At 46.5% G+C, this 18,407-nt stretch overlaps 2 protein-coding genes across 2 annotated transcripts in view; both read right to left on the bottom strand.

The window, feature by feature from the left end:
• Positions 1 to 4,577, bottom strand: part of LOC144487046 (uncharacterized) — a 51,814-nt gene extending 47,237 nt beyond the window's left edge. The window contains exon 1 of the mRNA XM_078205095.1: positions 4,252 to 4,577. Coding sequence (XP_078061221.1) covers positions 4,252 to 4,530 — 279 coding nt within the window. The 5' untranslated portion in view covers positions 4,531 to 4,577. The remainder of the gene's footprint in view (positions 1 to 4,251) is intronic.
• An 8,529-nt stretch (positions 4,578 to 13,106) lies between these two features.
• LOC144487044 (uncharacterized) lies at positions 13,107 to 16,070 on the bottom strand. Its single transcript, XM_078205093.1, has 3 exons — positions 15,979 to 16,070; positions 15,163 to 15,260; positions 13,107 to 14,241 (listed from the first exon to the last, which is right to left on the bottom strand). Exon 3 carries the CDS (start codon positions 14,132 to 14,134, stop codon positions 13,265 to 13,267), a length of 870 nt encoding a protein of 289 aa, XP_078061219.1. The 5' UTR covers positions 14,135 to 14,241; positions 15,163 to 15,260; positions 15,979 to 16,070; the 3' UTR covers positions 13,107 to 13,264.
• Positions 16,071 to 18,407: the final 2,337 nt, after the last annotated feature.

The following is an 18,407-nucleotide window of genomic DNA, read 5'->3' as shown; positions in this document are numbered from 1 at the left end:
CCCAGGCCCTACCCCCATATCCCTACATATTTACCCGCTAATCCCTCTAACCTACCTATCTCAAGACACTAAGGGGCAATTTTAGCACGGCCCATCAACCTAACCCGCACATCTTTGGACTGTGGGAGGAAACCGGAGCACCCGGAGGAAACCCACGCAGACACAAGGAGAATGTGCAAACTCCACACAGACAGCGACCCAAGCCGGGAATCGAACCCAGGTCCCTGGAGCTATGAAGCAGCAGTGCTAACCACTGTGCTACCGTGCCACCCAGGTTGGATGACTGAATGAAGCCTTTCCCACACCCAAAGCTGATAAAAACTACTCTCCTCTGTGGACTAATTGGTGTCTCAACAGGTTGGAAGAAAGGGAAAGTCCTTTTGCATCCATGGATCAGGTGAATGATATCTCCCTCATGTGAATGAGTTGGTGATGCACATTTCATGTCTGCTTTTAAAGGTTTTCACACATTGGGAACATGTAAACACTCCTTTCAGTGTGAGCAGGGTAATGTTCAATGAGACACGGTGACTGAGCAAATCCCTTCCAGCACAAATGTTCGGATTTGGGAAGCACTGCCTAGATTGGGTGGAAGCAAGTTCAACTGAGGCATTCAGGAGGGACTTAGACTGTTATCAGAAAAGGAAGAATGTGCAGGGTTTGATTTGATTTGATTTATTGTCACATGTATTCATAGACAGTGAAAAGTATTGTTTCTTGCGTGCTGTGAAGGAAGGGATTCAGTCAGTTGTGCAGCCTGCGGACGCACCAGCGAGTTCACACTGGGGAGAGACCGTTCACCTGCTGTCAGTGTGGGAAGGGATTCAGAGCTTCATCCAGCCTGCGGACACACCAGCGAGTTCACACTGGGGAGAGGCCGTTCACCTGCTCTCTGTGTGGGAAGGGATTCACTCGGTCCTCCCACCTGTGGAGACACCAGCGAGTTCACACCGGGGAGAGGCCCTTCAGTTGCTCTCAGTGTGGGGAGGGATTCAGAGCTTCATCCAGCCTGCGGACACACCAGCGAGTTCACACTGGGGAGAGACCATTCACCTGCTCTCAGTGTGGAAAGGGATTCACTCTGTCATCTAGCCTGCGGATACACCAGCAAGTTCACACTGGGGAGAGGCCGTTCACCTGCTCTCAGTGTGGGGAGGGATTCACTCAGTCATCCCACCTGCGGAGGCACCAGCAAGTTCACACTGGGGAGAGGCCATTCACCTACTCTGTGAATGGATGCTGCAGGTCCCGGGGTTCAAATGTTTTAGTCGAAGTAGGGAAGGAGGTAGAAGAGGGGGAGGGGTAGCATTATTGGTCAGAGATTGTATCACAGTGTCAGAGAGGAGGTTTGATGAGGACTTATCTGTTGAGGTAGTATGGGCGGAGATTAGAAATAGGAGAGGAGAGGTCACCCTGTTGGGAGTCTTTTATAGACCTCCTAAAAGTTCTAGAGAGGTTGAGGAAAGGATTGCGGAGTCAATCCTGCTTAGGAGTGAAAGTAATAGGGCAATTGTTATGGGGGATTTTAACTTGACTAATATTGACTGGAATTGTTATAGCTCTAGCTCGTTAGAGGGGTCAGTTTTTGTTCAAAGCGTGCAGGAAGGTTTTTTGACTCAGTATGTAGATAGGCCAACTAGAGGTGAGGCTATATTGGATCTGGTGCTGGGAAATGAGCCAGACCAGGTGCTAGACTTGGAAGTTGGTGTGCATTTTGGTGATAGTGACCACAATTCGGTTACGTTCACCTTAGTGATGGAAAGGGATAGGCATGAACCTCGGGCCAGTGGTTTTAGCTGGGGGAAGGGTAATTATGAGGCTATTAGGAGAGAATTAGGAAACATAGGTTGGACTAGGAGATTACAGGGACTGGGAACGTCCGACATGTGGAGTTTTTTCAAGGAGCAGCTACTGCGAGTCTGTGATAGGTATGTCCCTGTCAGGCAAGGAGGAATTGGTAGGGCTAGGGAACCGTGGTGTACCAAAAAAGTTTCTTTGTTGGTTAAAAAGAAAAAGGAGGCTTATGTTCGGATGAGACGTGAGCACTCGGGTAGTGCACTAGAAAGCTTTAGATTGGCTAAGAGGGAGTTGAAGAGCGAGCTTAGAAGGGCTAAAAGGGGACATGAGAAGACTTTGGCGGATAGGGTTAAAGAGAATCCTAAGGCGTTCTATAGGTATGTCAAGAACAGAAGGTTGGTTAGGGCAAGTTTAGGGCCAGTTATAGATGGCAGAGGGAAGTTATGTGTGGAACCGGAGGAGATTGGTGAAGCATTGAACCAATATTTCTCTTCGGTGTTCACGCAAGGGGACATGAATATAGCTGAGGAGGACACTGGGTTGCAGGGGAGTAGAATAGACAGTATTACAGTTGATAAGGAGGATGTGCAGGATATTCTGGAGGGTCTGAAAATAGATAAATCCCCTGGTCCGGATGGGATTTATCCAAGGATTCTCTGGGAGGCAAGAGAAGTGATTGCAGAGCCTCTGGCTCTGATCTTCAGGTCGTCGTTGGCCTCTGGTATAGTACCAGAAGATTGGAGGTTAGCGAATGTTGTCCCATTGTTTAAGAAGGGGAACAGAGACTTCCCCGGGAATTATAGACCGGTGAGTCTCACTTCTGTTGTCGGCAAGATGTTGGAAAAAATTATAAGGGATAGGATTTATAGTTATTTGGAGAGTAATGAATTGATAGGTGATAGTCAGCATGGTTTTGTGGCAGGTAGGTCGTGCCTTACTAACCTTATTGAGTTTTTTGAGAAAGTGACCAAGGAGGTGGATGGGGGCAAGGCAGTGGACGTGGTATATATGGATTTTAGTAAGGCGTTTGATAAGGTTCACCATGGTAGGCTTCTGCAGAAAATGCAGATGTATGGGATTGGGGGTGATCTAGGAAATTGGATCAGGAATTGGCTAGCGGATAGGAAACCGAGGGTGGTGGTTGATAGTAAATATTCATCATGGAGTGCGGTTACAAGTGGTGTACCTCAGGGATCTGTTTTGGGGCCACTGCTGTTTGTAATATTTATTAATGATCTGGATGAGGGTATAGTTGGGTGGATTAGCAAATTTGCTGATGACACCAAAGTCGGTGGTGTGGTAGACAGTGAGGAAGGGTGTCGTAGTTTGCAGGAAGACTTAGACAGGTTGCAAAGTTGGGCCGAGAGGTGGCGGATGGAGTTTAATGCGGAGAAGTGTGAGGTAATTCACTTTGGTAGGAATAACAGATGTGTTGAGTATAGGGCTAACGGGAGGACTTTGAATAGTGTGGAGGAGCAGAGGGATCTAGGTGTATGTGTGCATAGATCCCTGAAAGTTGGGAATCAAGTAGATAAGGTTGTTAAGAAGGCATATGGTGTCTTGGCGTTTATTGGTAGGGGGATTGAATTTAGGAGTCGTAGCGTTATGTTGCAACTGTACACAACTCTGGTGCGGCCGCACTTGGAGTACTGTGTGCAGTTCTGGTCCCCACATTACAGGAAGGATGTGGAGGCTTTGGAGAGGGTGCAGAGGAGGTTTACCAGGATGTTGCCTGGTATGGAGGGGAGATCCTATGAGGAGAGGCTGAGGGATTTGGGATTGTTTTCGCTGGAAAGGCGGCGGCTAAGAGGGGATCTTATTGAAACATATAAGATGATTAGAGGTTTAGATAGGGTGGATAGTGATAGCCTTTTTCCTCTGATGGAGAAATCCAGCACGAGGGGGCATGGCTTTAAATTGTGGGGGGGTAGTTATAGAACCGATGTCAGGGGTAGGTTCTTTACCCAGAGGGTGGTGAGGGATTGGAATGCCCTGCCAGCATCAGTTGTAAATGCGCCTAGTTTGGGGGCGTTTAAGAGATCCGTAGATAGGTTCATGGACGAAAAGAAATTGGTTTAGGTTGGAGGGTCACAGTTTTTTTTTTTTTTTAACTGGTCGGTGCAACATCGTGGGCCGAAGGGCCTGTTCTGCGCTGTAATGTTCTATGTTCTATGTTCTATGTGTGGGAAGCGGTTCTGTCCTGTGGACAGACTACTCAGGAAATGGAATAGGTTGTTCAGCCCTTCAAGTCTGCTCTGTTATTCAATTAGACCCTGGTTGATACATTAGTCCATCTGAACTTGAACAAATACCTGAATTGTTAACTCAAGCTGGTTACAGCAGTTATTAACAGCAGCAGAAACACACCATAGCTATCAGAATGCACATGGGTCAGTGCAGGATGTGATTACCTGTTCAATAACTGGGGAATCTGCCTCCAGAAGACTTGTGAACTTGCTGGTGTCTCATTAGGTTTTGTGACTGAGTGAATCTGTTCCCACATATGGAGCAGGTGAACGGCCTCTCCCCGGTGTGAAGTCGCTGGTGTATCAGGAGATCAGATGAGTTAGTGAATCCCTTCCCACACACGGAGCAGGTGAAAGGCCTTTCCCCAGTGTGAGCACGCTTGTGTTTCAGCAGGTGAGATGAACTGCTGAATCCCTTCATACACACAGAGCAGGTGAATGGCCGCTCCCCAGTGTGAAGTCGCTGATGAGTGCGAAGGTTGAACATTCGACTAAAACTCTTCCCACACACGGTGCAGATGAACAGACTCTTCCCAGTGTGGCTGCGCTGATGAGCTTCCAGCTGGGATGGAGAACTGAATTCCTTCCCACAGTCCCCACATTTCCATGGGTTCTCTATGGTGTAGATGTCCTCGTGTCTCTCCAGGTTGGACGATTTAATGTGTGTATATTTCAAATATCCTGTCAAAGGAGTTTAGAAACATCACTGTCAGTACGGGATCGAAATTCAGAACAGACATTTCTACTTTCTGTGGAACATAGTTTCCTCACTTGTTCCTGTGCAGCAGTAAATCCTCATCCTGAACACTTTCCCTCCTCCCTGTCCTGCAACCAACTCGCACATTGAACAACCATCTCATATTTCACTGGATTGTCCCGTGTTTGAGTTCAGTGTGCCAGGCTGCATGGTGTATGGGCGCTGTTTCACCCATAAGATGGATCTGTGCAGCACCCTCTTCCAACTGTTCTGGCTGCCAACCAGCCCCTGTCCACCCACGCAGTTCCAGCAGCACCACACACAATACTGCTCACCTGCTCTGACAGACTCATGAAGGATGTCCTTTCATTTTCTCTGAGAGAGTTGGTCAGCCTGGCAAACCCAGTGTGAAATATCTTCACAAATCTTTTCTCCCACTCTCTATTCTGGCTGGGTTCAATTCTCTTTTGTACAGAGTGAAAATAAAATCAATTATTTTCTTTCCCGGTCACTGCAGGGAGCTGCAGCTTCTTACTGGGGGTGTTGGGGCCTCCAGCGGGTGTTTGTGGATCCTCCCCGCCCACCTCCCAGGGTTTCCTTCCTTCCCAGAGATCAGAGTCCTCATTGATTTGAGGCCAAAGTGTAACCTCTTATTTATTGTCCCCCTCCCCCATCCTCTGATGTGAACCATCCTCCAGTGGCTGAGCCAGGATGGGGCCGTTAACCTGGGCCTGTTCCCGGGAGGGAGGGAGGGAGGGAGAAGCCCCGCAGCTGCAAACCAGGGAGCTGACAATGATTCTGAAGGGTTTGCGGATCCTCGCAGCCACCGCCTAACGCTGACTCCGCTTCTCCGGGACAAAGGACTCTCGCTCCCGAGGCGAACAAAGGAATTGCGCATGCTCCACAATCAGATCGAGTGTTCAACCTCCATCAGCCGGACCGGACTGCGCATGTGCTCGTTCGCAATGCCCCGGGGAGGGTGATTGACGGCAGCTGCGGACCAATAGGGGGAAGGGGGCGGGCCTGGAGGACCGTGGGGGAGCAGCTGGTCCTCCAACCAATCAGCGTGAAAGAGGGGCTCCGACTGAAGCCTGCGCATTCCGGGTAATGGCGACGGCGAATGCTTATGACCTCAGATCCGTAATTTGTCAGCGGAAAATCGCCGATCGGTGGCTACGATGGAACCGGCGAGTGGACGGGAAGGCTTCATAAACAGGTTATGCGGATCTGTGAACTCCCCCCAAAATTCTCCGGTTACTCCATTTGCATCGAGCGGGTCAAAGATCCCTGAGACCGGCTCGCGCGTTAACGGCCTCCATCTTTATTGGGGGCAATATGCGGCAGTGCGCATGGGTGATCGCCATCTTTGTAGGGGGCAATATTGTCAATGACTGGGAGGGGCTTGTTCCCCATTGTTCAGAATGGAGACAACTTGTCCATCAAACTGCATCAACCCTCTGAGTCCCAATGTCTTATTGATGAGGCAGAGCGGTGGCAGAGAAGGAAAGAAATCACAAGATGCTTTATAAATATTTGAAGGGCAAGAAGGTAATCAGGGAAAGAGTAGGTTGGTAGGTTAGGAATTAATTGCCCATTCAGCAACCTGGGTGTGGAGCCGGAAGATGTATTTGAAGCATTAAAGGAGTATTTTGCATCTGTGTTCACTGTGTGGAAGGACAATGTAGGTACAGAAAGCAGGGACGGGTGTGTGATAGAATTGAACAGATTGTCATTGGTGGTGTGGTAAATAGCGAGGAGGACAACCTTGGATTGCAGGGTGATACAGACAGGCTGGTCAGACGGGCAGAACAGTGGCAAATGGAACTTAACCCTGAAAAGTATGAAGTGATTAATTTTGCGAGGATAAGGCCAGGGAATATAAAGGACCAGAGGGACATTGGGGAGCATTCCCAATTATCCCTGAAGGCAGCAGGACAGGTAGATAAGGTGGTTATGTTGGAGCTGTATAAACACTTGTTACTCATAACTCGAGTCCTGTGTGCTGTTCTGTTTGGAACACTATAGGAAGGATGTGATTGCATCAGAGAGAGTGCAGAGGAGATTCACCAGGATGTTGCCTGGGCTGGACCATTTCAACTATGAAGAGTGGCTGGTTAGGCTGAGGTTGTTTTCCTTCGAGCAGAGAAGGCTGAGGGGTGACCTGACTGAGGTGTACAAGATTATGAGGAATATAAATCAGGTAAATTGGAAGGAACTTTTCCCCTTAGTAGAGGGGTCAATAACCAGGGAGATAGATTTAAGTTAAGGGGCAGGAGGTTTAGAGTGGAGTGGAGGAATAACCTTTCACTCAGAGGGTGGTGGGAATCTGGAACTCACTGTCTGAAAGGGTGGTAGAGGCAAGAACCCTCACAATATTTAAGAAGCATTTAGATGAGCAGGTGAAACACCATAGTATTCAAGGCTATGAACCAATGAATGGAAATGGGATTAGAATAGATAGGTGCTTGCTGGCTGGCACAGACATGATGGGCCAAAGGGCCTCTTTCTGCACTGTAGAACTCTATGATGCTAAATGGAGGGAATTTCTGTTCATCCAGAATAAGATGCCAGATAAGTCAGGGTGATGTGTGACTTGAAGGGGATTTTGGAGGGATGATGTTCACATACACCGACTACCCTGGTCCTCCTCGGTGGTGGAGGTTGGTTGATTTGTAAGTAAATAAAATTCCCTCCCGTCACCCCATGCCGCTCCACTTCTCACCCTCTCCCTCCCCTCCCATAGAGAAGAGCCTGGTGTCAGTCCAGAAAAGGTGGTAGGTTCCCCTACCAGTGAACCAGTTGAGTTTTTCACAACAATGTCAGTTTTCATGGTCACATTTTTCTAGTGTCTGCCCCACAAATTACCAAATTTGTTCAGCTCAATTTCACAGCCTGCTTTTGCATTCTCTCATTCCCTTTTCTCTGTTTTGAAATAATTTCACATGGCAATTGGAAGGAAGGATTTGCAGTTGGAAAACTCAAACTAAACATCGCATCAGAATCTGATGGAGTCACTCAATTTATTCAAACCTGAAATCATTGGGTTGTAAACATGGAAGGAGAAAGTACCATTCACAGTGGGGAGAAACCGTACGTGTGTTGTGTGTGTGGACGAAGCTTCATCTGACTGTGGAACCTGGAGAGAGACAGGACACCCACAGCATGGAGAAACTGTGGAAATGTGAGGACTGTGGGAAGGGATTCAGTTACTCAGTTATACTGGAAACTCATCAGTGCGTTCACACTGGGGAGAGGCCATTTACCTGCACCGAGTGTGGGAAGAGCTTCGTGAATTCAACCAACCTGCTGAGACACCAGCTCGTTCACACTGGGGAGAGGCCGTTCACTTGCACTGAATGTGGGAAGGGATTCACTCATTCATCATATCTGTTGAGACACCAACCAGTTCACACTGCGGAGAGACCTTTTAAATGCATGGACTGTGTGAAGTGCTGCAAAACTTCTGGGAACTGAAGCGCCATCAGCATGTTTCACACTGACATGAGACCATTCAGGTGCTCTCATTGTGGGACTAGGTTCACACAATCATCCGACCTCACTGTCCACCAGTGGATTCACACTGGGGAGAGGCCGTTCACCTGCAAAGAGTGTGGGAAGGGATTTGCTCAGATGTCCACTCCGCTGAACACACCAGTGGATTCACACTGGAAAGAGACCATTCACCTGCTCTGAGTCTGGAAAGGGATTCATTAATTCATCCCACCTGCTAACGCACCAGCAGATCCACACTGATGAGACTGAACTGCGGAAAGTGCAACAAAAGTTCCAGGGAACTGCTGTCCCATCAACAAATCCACACTGACTAGAGACAATTCAAGTGTTGTCATTTTGGTCTGAGTTTAGGTAACCTCTTCCCACTGTACACCAGCGCATTGACACTGAGGAGTGAATATTCACTCCCCCTGAATGTGGGAAGAGAGTCACTCATTCGTCCCATCCGCTGAGATCCAGTGATTTCAGAAATAACTACATTGATTGTATTTTACTTTTAATCACAACCAGTACTGAATCGCATTCTTTGGGGTCTGTTTCTACTGCTGATGATAAACTCCAGGCCAGTTGTATGTTTTTAATCTTCTGGTTAAAAGTTAAATAAATCAGCTGTATGTTAAGCTGAGTGTCAATCTTTTTGATATCTCCAATATGTTAGGAGCTTTTGAGATGCTCTGCCCATTCCCTCTTTCCTCCATCCTCACTTCTAATAACAAGTGTAAGCAGCTCATAGAACTTCTTTAAGATTGAGAACATCCAATGAATTACCTCTACTACTTCCAACAGCCCACCAGAAAAATACTGCTTCTAAAGTTCCTCATTGTCTGAGCTCTGAACCTGTATCTTCCTCTGGGTTCCATGGGGGGCAGCACGGTAGCACAGTGGTTAGCACTGCTGCTTCACAGCTCCAGGGTCCCGGGTTCGATTCCCGGCTCGGGTCACTGTCTGTGTGGAGTTTGCACATTCTCCTCGTGTTTGCGTGGGTTTCCTCCGGGTGCTCCGGTTTCCTCCCACAGTCCAAAGATGTGCGGGTTAGGTTGATTGGCCAGGTTAAAATTGCCCCTGAGATGCGTAGGTTAGAGGGATTAGCGGGTAAATATGTGGGGGTAGGGCCTGGGTGGGATTGTGGTCGGTGCAGACTCGATGGGCCGAATGGCCTCCTTCTGCACTGTAGGGTTTCTATGATTCTATGATTTCTATGATCAGTGGTGGTGTTTTTAACCCAGCATTCCCCATGGTTGAGAGTATCCCCTTTCCACAGCACAGGAGTGGGCAGGCCTGGTTCTGCCCTGTGTTTGGAGCATCCGCAGTGTCAGCCATGACAATGAACAGACATTTCTCTCTCGGATCTACGATGGGTAAAAGGTGGGATGGCGGGAGCAATGGATTTGGTAGGTGGATAGAGATTCTCCAGAAACCTGTTGTGTAAACTGCAAATCCCAAATGAGAAGCGACTGAGTGGACACAAGGGGAATTATCCTGGTGACAAAGCTGGAGCAGGAGGAGAGAATGTTGTGAATTTCTATCCTGGATGGATTTCGGAAACTCCTTTTACAGGGGGTTAGAAGAGGAGGATTTACACACGGCAATCTCAAACTAAAGAAAGGTTCATCTCTACAGGGTGGCACAGTGGTTAGCACTGCTGCCTCACTGTCAGTGTAGAGTTTGCACATTCCACCTGTGACTTTAGGGGTTTTCTCCAGATGCTCTGCTTTCGTCCCACAGTCAAAAGATGTGCAGGTTAGAGGATTAGTGGGGTAAACGTGTGGAGTTGCTGGCGGTGGGCCTGGGTAAGATGTTCTTTTGCAGAGTCAGTGCAGACTTGATGGGCTGAATGGTCTCCTTCTACACTGTAGGGGATTCTATGATTCTTCGGATACAGGTCTTCAAATGGGATGGACAGGTAAGTATGGACAGAATGTTTCCACTGAGACATGAATACACAGTAAATAGTAGTAAATCCAACCACTTACACCCAGGCACCAAATCCAGGGACCACTGGCACCATGACATCAAACTCAAGGACCACTTACAACGAGACACCAAATTTAAGCAGCAATAAAAGGACATCTAAGCAAGCAGCCAATGCCACAATAAAATAAAGCTGCTTACAAACTGCGGAGAACATGTTCTAAAAAAATACATTTCTTAAAGGCACACTGGCGTCACTTTCCTGGAAACATAAAAGGTGCAATCTTCCCCAACAAAAATTCTATTTGTCAAAAGAGTCTGATGAGTTTGACACTGCAATCTTCCCAAACTCTGTCAATTTCTTTAGCAATTGGGAGATTTGTGTCCATGGGGGAGGGGTGTGGAGCTTTTGCATGCCAGAGAAGCCATCAAAATCAACGATGACAATTGCAAAGATCAGAACATTTCAAAGGCTCTCACATGCAGTACGTGTGGTGGAGTTTTAATAAACAAGATTCCAAAAGGGTTAATTGAGCCAGAAAATAACAGATTTCTTCTGCAATATCGTTCTACAATGGGTGGTTCACAGGAACTCCAGATGTGTGTAAAGTGAAACACATTGACGAAGGGAAAGCGGTAGATGTGGTTTATATGGATTTCAGCAAGGCGTTTGATAAGGTCCCCCATGCAAGGCTTCTAGAAAAAGTGAGAGGGCACAGGATCCAAGGGGCTGCTGCCCGATGGATCCAGAACTGGCTTGCCCAAAGGAGGCAGAGAGTGGGTATAGATGGGTCTTTTTCTAAATGGAGGTCGGTCACCAGTGGTGTTCCCCAGGGATCTGTTCTGGGACCCTTGCTGTTTGTCATTTTCATAAATGACCTGGATGAGGAAGCGGAGGGATGGGTTGGTAAGTTTGCCGATGACACGAAGGTTGGTGGGGTTGTGGATAGTCTGGAGGGATGTCAGAAGTTACAGAGGGACATAGATAGGATGCAAGACTGGGCAGAGAAGTGGCAGATGGACTTCAACCCAGATAAATGCGAAGTGGTCCATTTTGGCAGGTCAAATGGGATGAAGGAGTACAATATAAAGGGAAAGACTCTTAGTACTGTAGAGGATCAGAAGGACCTTGGGGTCCGGGTCCATAGGACTCTAAAATCGGCCCCACAGGTGGAGGAGGTGGTTAAGAAGGCGTATGGTGTGCTGGCCTTTATCAATCGAGGGATTGAGTTTAGGAGTCCGGGGATAATGATGCAGCTATATAAGACCCTCGTCAGACCCCACTTGGAGTACGGTGCTCAGTTCTCGTCGCCTCATTACAGGAAGGATGTGGAAAAGATTGAAAGGGTGCAGAGGTGATTTACAAGGATGTTGCCTGGATTGAGTGGCATGCCTTATGAGGATAGGCTGAGAGAGCTCGGTCTTTTCTCCTTGGAGAGACGAAGGATGAGAGGAGATCTAATAGAGGTGTATAAGATGTTGAGAGGCATAGATCGGGTGGACTCTCAGAGGCTTTTTCCCAGGGTGGAAATGGCTGCTACGAGAGGACACAAGTTTAAGGTGCTGGGGTGTAGGTACAGGTGAAATGTTAGGGGGAAGTTTTTCACACAGAGGGTGGTGGGTGAGTGGAATCGGCTGCCGTCAGTGGTGGTGGAGGCAAACTCAATAGGGTCTTTTAAGAGATTCCTGGATGAGTACATGGGACTTAATAGGATGGAGGGTTATAGGTAGGCCTAAAAGGTAGGGATATGTTCGGCACAACTTGTAGGGCCGAAGGGCCTGTTTTGTGCTGTAGTTTTCTATGTTTTCTATTACAGTTCAATTTGTCACACCCACAAGTAGAACACTCAAACAGAACAAGTTTGTGGTTTCTTTTCTTCTGCTGTCTGAGAGAAGAAGCAAAAACCGTGCTAAATATTAATCTCTCAGCTCGATATCCAGGTCAAAGCTTCTGGTGTAAGATTTCTTATGCGTTTTGGGGCAGCCAATGGTGAAGTAATATTGAACAAGTAATCCAGAAACCCAAAGTCATGTTCTGGGGACCTGGGTTTGAATCCCACCATGGCAGCTGGTGGAATTTGAATTCAATAACAAAAAAATCCGGAAATAAACTTTTAATGAAACCATTGCCGATTGTCATAAAAAACTCATGTCCTTTAGGGAAGGAAATCTGCCACCCTTTCCTGGTATGTTCCACATGTGACTCCAGATCCATAGCAATGTGGGTCTTTAAATGGTCCAGCAAGCCATTCAGTTCAAGGGCAATTAGGGTTGAGCAATGAGTATGGACAGAGTAAATAGTCAGAAACTGTTCCCCCTCAAGAGAGCACCAAGAACTAGGGCACAGATTCAAAGTATTTAGCAAAGGAGTAAGAGTGATGTGAGTAAAAATGTTTCACTCAGAGGTTGGTTGGAGTCTGGAACAAATTCACTGAGAAGGTCGTGGAGGCAGGTTCTATCAAGGTATTGAAAAGAAAATTAGATTGCTATCCGAAAAGAAAGAATGCAATGTTACGGGAATAAGGCAGGGAAGTAGCACTGGGTACAATGCCCTTTCAGAGACCCAGGACAGACTCAATGGGCTGAATGATGTCCTTCTGCACTGTGAGGATTCTGTGTTTCTGTCAGCACAGACCCTACATCATCAGCATTGGAACTGAAACTCCCATCATTACATCAACACCAGAACCACGATGGAATTTCAGAAAACTGGGAAATCTTCCAAAAGGCAACTGATACCAACATCAGGTGGGTTTAACCAAGCACCCAATGTCTTCAATAGATTAATAGGATTGATGAAAGTTCAGAGTTTAATCTGGGAGAAGATCAATCAGAGAACAGAAATAATCTTGAGCAAGAAAAGGCCCAAATAATGGCACTGTCAAAAACAGGAGATCAATCATTCTCCTCTTATTCTTGGAGAAATCCAAAACACTGTGTTTGAATCAAAGCTGATTTAATCAACATTTACAAACAACATCACTGCACACACCAGCTTTCATGCTTATTAATATCAGCAGCAACAAACTCCAACTGTCAGAATGAACATGGTTCAGTCCTGGATGTGATTAACAGCAGATTCTAAATCCAATCCCTTCAGTTACTTGTGAACTCGCTGGTGCCTCAGCTGTGTGGATGAACGACTGAATCTCTTTCCACACACTGAGCAAGGAAATGGCCTCTCCCCGGTGTGAACTTGCTGGTGTGTCAGCAGGGTGGACGACTGAGTGAATCCCTTCCCACACACTGAGCAGATGAACGGCCTCTCCCCAGTGTGACTCCGCTGGTGATTAAGTAGGTTGGACATCCAAGTGAAGCCTTTCCCACAGAAAAAGCAGGTGAAGGGTCTCTCCCTGGTGTGAGTGAGTTGGTGCATCAGCAGATCTGTCTGGCTTTTAAAGTACTTCTCACAGTCAGGACATTTAAACAGTCTCTTATCAGTATGAACAAGTTGGTGTGTCAGTAGGTCGAATGAACAGGTAAATCCCTTCCCACACACGGAGCAGGGGAACAGTCTCTCCCCAGTGTGAGTGCGTTTATGGTTCAACAGATCATTTTTCCTTTGATAGTTTTTCTCACAGTCAGAACATTGGAAAGGTCTCTCCTCACTGTGGATTCGAAGGTGTGACAGGAGGTGGGATGAGTTTGTGAAGTCTTTCCCACAGACGGAGCAGGTGAATGGTCTCTCCCCAGTGTGAACACGCTGGTGTCTTAGAAGGTGGGATGATTTAGTGAATCCTTTCTGACACACAGAGCAAGTGAATGGCCTCTCCCCAGTGTGACTGCGAAGATGAATATGTAACTCAGATGGGTAATCAAATCCCTTCCCACAGTCTCCACATTTCCACGGTTTCTCCCCAGTGGGACAACACTTGTGTTTTGACAGGTTTGATGAGCGACTGAAACCTCGTCCACACACAGAACATGTAAACACCTTCTCCCCATTGTGAACGGTGCTTTTTGATTCCATGTTCAAAAGTTGATGATGTTCAGGCCCTGATGAATTGGGTGTCTGTCAGATCCTGATGTGATGTTTGATCTGAGTTTCCCACCTACACATCATCCTCTTCCAATATGCTGTAAAATTAATTCAAAAAGGAGAAAAAAACAGTGATAAACACAAAGGTAGGTTGTGAAATTGAGCTGAATGAATCCGGTAATTTGTGGAGCCGGCACAAGGAAAAAGTGACCACGAAAGCTGCTGGATTGTGATTAAAAACTCAAATGGTTTGCTAATGTCCTTCAATTCAGGAAACCTGCCACCCAGTCCAGATCTACACAAGAATTCAACCTTAATGGGAGGAGAAAGATAGAGATGAAACAGGGAGGGAATGAATGGTAAGGACTTTATACATCTACAACTAGACAAGAACTGACAGAACCTGCCAAACCACAACCTTCACCAACTCAAAGGATGCAGGAAAACTATCACCTCCAAATGTCGCTTTCAATCTCAAAACAACTTGTAATCCTGAGGTAACCTGTAACCTCCTGCATTTAAGGGGCAATTTAGCCTGGCCAATCCACTTAACCTGCACACCTTTGGGGTGTGGGAGGAAACCGGAGCACCTAAAGGAAACTCATGCAGTCACAAGGAGAACATGCAAACTCCACACAGTCACCCAAAGCTGGAATCGAACCCGGGTCCCTGGTGCTGTGAAACAGCAGTGTTGACCACTGTGCCACCCTGTGCCACTGTACTATGTTGCTCAGAAATAAGTTTTAGAATTTTGGCCGAGTGATTGTGAAAGCAGAGCAGTATACTACCAAGTCAGAATAGTGTGTGATTCTGAAGAGTAAATGCAGGTAGTGGGGTTACTGTGCACAAACTGCCCTAATCCATATTGGAGAAGAGGTTTGTAGTTTTGGAAGCTGCTGTCAAAGGAGGTTTAGCCAATTGCTGGTAATTCCAGTAATGTCCATGTTCCAGTTATTAATTTGAAAATTTTCTAAATGAAAATTTAATGAAAATCCCCGACAGAACTACTTTTTCCTTACTTGAAACACAGCTTTAAATGGTCCGTTTGTTTCTAGATTCAGTTCCATGAGCAACGCCTTCAACTAAACAAAATCAAAACACTGCAGCTGCTGGAAATCTGAAATGAAAAGAGAAAACGTTGGAAATACTCATCAGGTTAGACAGCACCTATAGAGACAGAAATAGAGTTAATGTTTGCAGTCACTGATGCTCTTCTAATGAAACACATACCAATAGCTGCTGTTTAATGGGGCCGTGGATCCCACAATCCCCTGTGCCCCAGAAACAGCTCTATCCACCACACACATTTCCCATTATGACACTTCTATGTCAAGAGGGCGAGCTGTTTAAAAGTCGTCAAGTTCCATTTTTGCGTGTTGATGTTCATTAAAGCTACGGATCGACTTCCCCCTCATTATGTATCAATTTCAGATACTTTGGTCGAGAATTTCCATTCCCCTACTTCCTGGTGGATAATGGATGCCTTGAGCACTTCGATTACAGTACAATTTGATTCCTAATTTTATTAACTGCACCCCTATCCCTAATTTTCACATCGCAGCAGAAAAAGCTACTGTTCACAAATGAGGAGTTTCGATGGCGTGCGTTTTACCCACCATTCCTCGCGGTGGGGAATGTCCCCTATCCACAGCACGGGAGAGTTGTGCATGCGCAGTGAAGCAGTGTTTGACGCATGCGTAGCGTGGACGATGGCAATGGAGAGGGACGTTCCTCTGTCTCATCAACAACCGGTAAGGATGCGGATACATGGAGGGAGGATTGGAACCGGCAGATGGACGGAGAGGGTTTCGAAATATCTGGTGAAGGTCTCAAACCTCTAATAGTAATCCGCAGGTCCCGTGTTTGCAGCTTCAGGTCTTTTTCCCGAGACGAGGCGAGGTTAACAGCCGCCATCTTGATTCAGCAGGGAGCGGAGCGCATGCGCTGGTGTCTTGGTGACGCAACAGAGAGTGGGTGGGGCTTAGGCATTTTCTGCTCCAAACCGGGTCCTAGTGACCGGAAAGCACAGCAATCTGAGCAACAGGTTTTAAACAGCTTCACCCACTCGCAGGCTGCAGCTAATGTTTGCAGCCTCGAGGAATCCATGGACCATGTACATACTCCAGAAGTTGTTTATTCCTGTTTGGCGCAAGAGTGGTAAGGGAATTGTGGCCAAGCCATGGCTTACAAGGGAAATTAGAGATAGTATCAGATTCAAGGAAGAAGCATTCAAATCGGCAAGAAAAAGCAATAGGCCCGAGGATTGGGAGCAGTTTAAAATTCAGCAAAGGAGGACCAAGGGATTGATTAAGAAGGGAAAAATGGAGTATGAAAGGAAGCAAGCAGGGAACATAAAAACTGACTGTAAAAGTTTCTATAGATATGTAAAGCGAAGAAGATTGACAAAGACAAATGTTAGAAATGGGAGAATTCATAATGGGGAATAAAGAAATGGCTGAGGGATTAAATTGGTACTTTGCTTCAGTCTTCACAAAGGAAGACGTGAATAATGTACCAGAAGTGCTGAAAGAAACATGTGTTAGTCAGGGGCTGAAGGAAATCAGCATCAGTTGAGAAGTTTTTGGGGAAATTGATGGGATTGAAGGTGGATAAATCTCCAGGTCCAGATAAGCTTCATCCCAGAGTACTTAAGGAAGTGGTCCTGGAAATAGTAGATACATTGGTGGTTATTTTCCCAAATTCTTTGGAATCGGTAATAGTTCCGACAGATTGGAGGGTAGCTAATGTAAACCCACTATTCAAAAAGGGAGGGAGAGAGAAAACACAGAACTATAGACCAGTGAGCCTAACATTGGTACTGGGGAAGTTGCTGGTGTCTATTATCAAGGATTTCACAACTCGGCATTTGGAAGGCAGTGGTATAATCAGACAAAGACAGCGTGGATTTATAAAAGGGAAATCATGTTTGACGAATCTATTGGAATTTTGTAAGGATGTAAGTAGTAGAGTTGACCGAGGAGAACCAGTGGATGTGGTTTATTTAGACTTTCAGAAGGCTTTCGACAAGGTCTCACATAACAGACTGCTATGTAAAGTTAAAGGACATGGGATTGCAGGTAATGTCTTGAGATGGATAGAAAGCTGGTTCGCAGATAAGAAGCGAAGAGTTGGCATAAATGAGTATTTTTCTGAATGGCAGTCAGTGACTCGTGGGGTTTGTCAGGGATCTGTGCTTGGACCCCAACTCTTCACATTATATATTAATGATTTGGAAGAGGGAACGGAATGTATTATCTCCAAGTTTGCAGATAATACAAAGTTGGGTGAGCTGTGAGGAGGCTGCAGAGATGCTTTAGCGTGATTGGGACTGGCTGAGTGTGTGGGCATCAGCATTGCAGATGCAGTATAATGTGGATAAATGTGAGATTATCCACTTTGGTAGCAATAATAGGAAGACAGATTATTACTTGAATAGGTGTAAATTGAGGGAGGTGTATACTCAACAAGATGTTGGATTCCTCGTGCATCAGTCACTGAAAGTAAGCGTGCAGGTACAGTAGGCAGTAAAGAACGCAAATGATATGTAGGCCTTCATAGCAAGAGGATTTGAGTATAGGGATAGGGATGTTTTGCTGCAGTTCTATAGGGCGTTGGTGAGGCCACACCTGGAGTATTGTGTACAATTTTGGTGTCCTTATCTGAGGAAGGATGTCCTTGTTAAAGAGGGAGTACAGCGAAGGTTTACCAGGCTGATTCCTGGGGTGGCAAGTCTGTCATATGGGGAGAAACTAAATTGGTTAAGATTATATTCACTAGAGTTTGGAAGAGTGGGATCTCATAGAAACTTATAAAATTGGAACAGGGTTAGACAGGGTAGATTCAGAAAGAATGTTCCCAATGGTGGGGGGAGTCCAGAACCCGGGGCACAGCTGGAGGATAAGGGGTAAACCTTTTAGAACTGAGGTGAGGAGAAATTTCTTCACCCAGAGGGTGATGAATGTGTGGAATTCACTGCCACAGAATATAGATCAAGGGATATGGGGGAACGGGAGTGGGGGTGTGTGATTAGGATATTGAATTTGATGATCAACCATGACCATAATGAATGGCGGAGCAAGCTCGAAGGGCTGAATGACCTACCCCCACTTCTAGATTCTATGTTTCAGTGAGAGAAGTTGCCTGAAGCGGTGGCAAAATATTTGGTTACACTTCAGCTCCTCATGTTTACATAGAAACATACTAGAAAATACAAGTGGGGAGGAGGCCACTCGGCCCTTCGAGCCTGCTCCGCCGTTCATTATGG

The sequence above is a fragment of the Mustelus asterias genome, unplaced genomic scaffold (assembly GCF_964213995.1).
Source record: "Mustelus asterias unplaced genomic scaffold, sMusAst1.hap1.1 HAP1_SCAFFOLD_560, whole genome shotgun sequence".
Classification (NCBI taxonomy): domain Eukaryota; kingdom Metazoa; phylum Chordata; class Chondrichthyes; order Carcharhiniformes; family Triakidae; genus Mustelus; species Mustelus asterias.
The sequence above is the reverse complement of the archived record's forward strand: the minus strand, read 5'-3'. Positions and strand labels throughout refer to the sequence as shown.

Bases quoted from the DNA above. Each gene is read 5' to 3' on its own strand.
- LOC144487044 (XM_078205093.1), bottom strand. From the start codon at position 14,134: ATGGAATCAAAAAGCACCGTTCACAATGGGGAGAAGGTGTTTACATGT.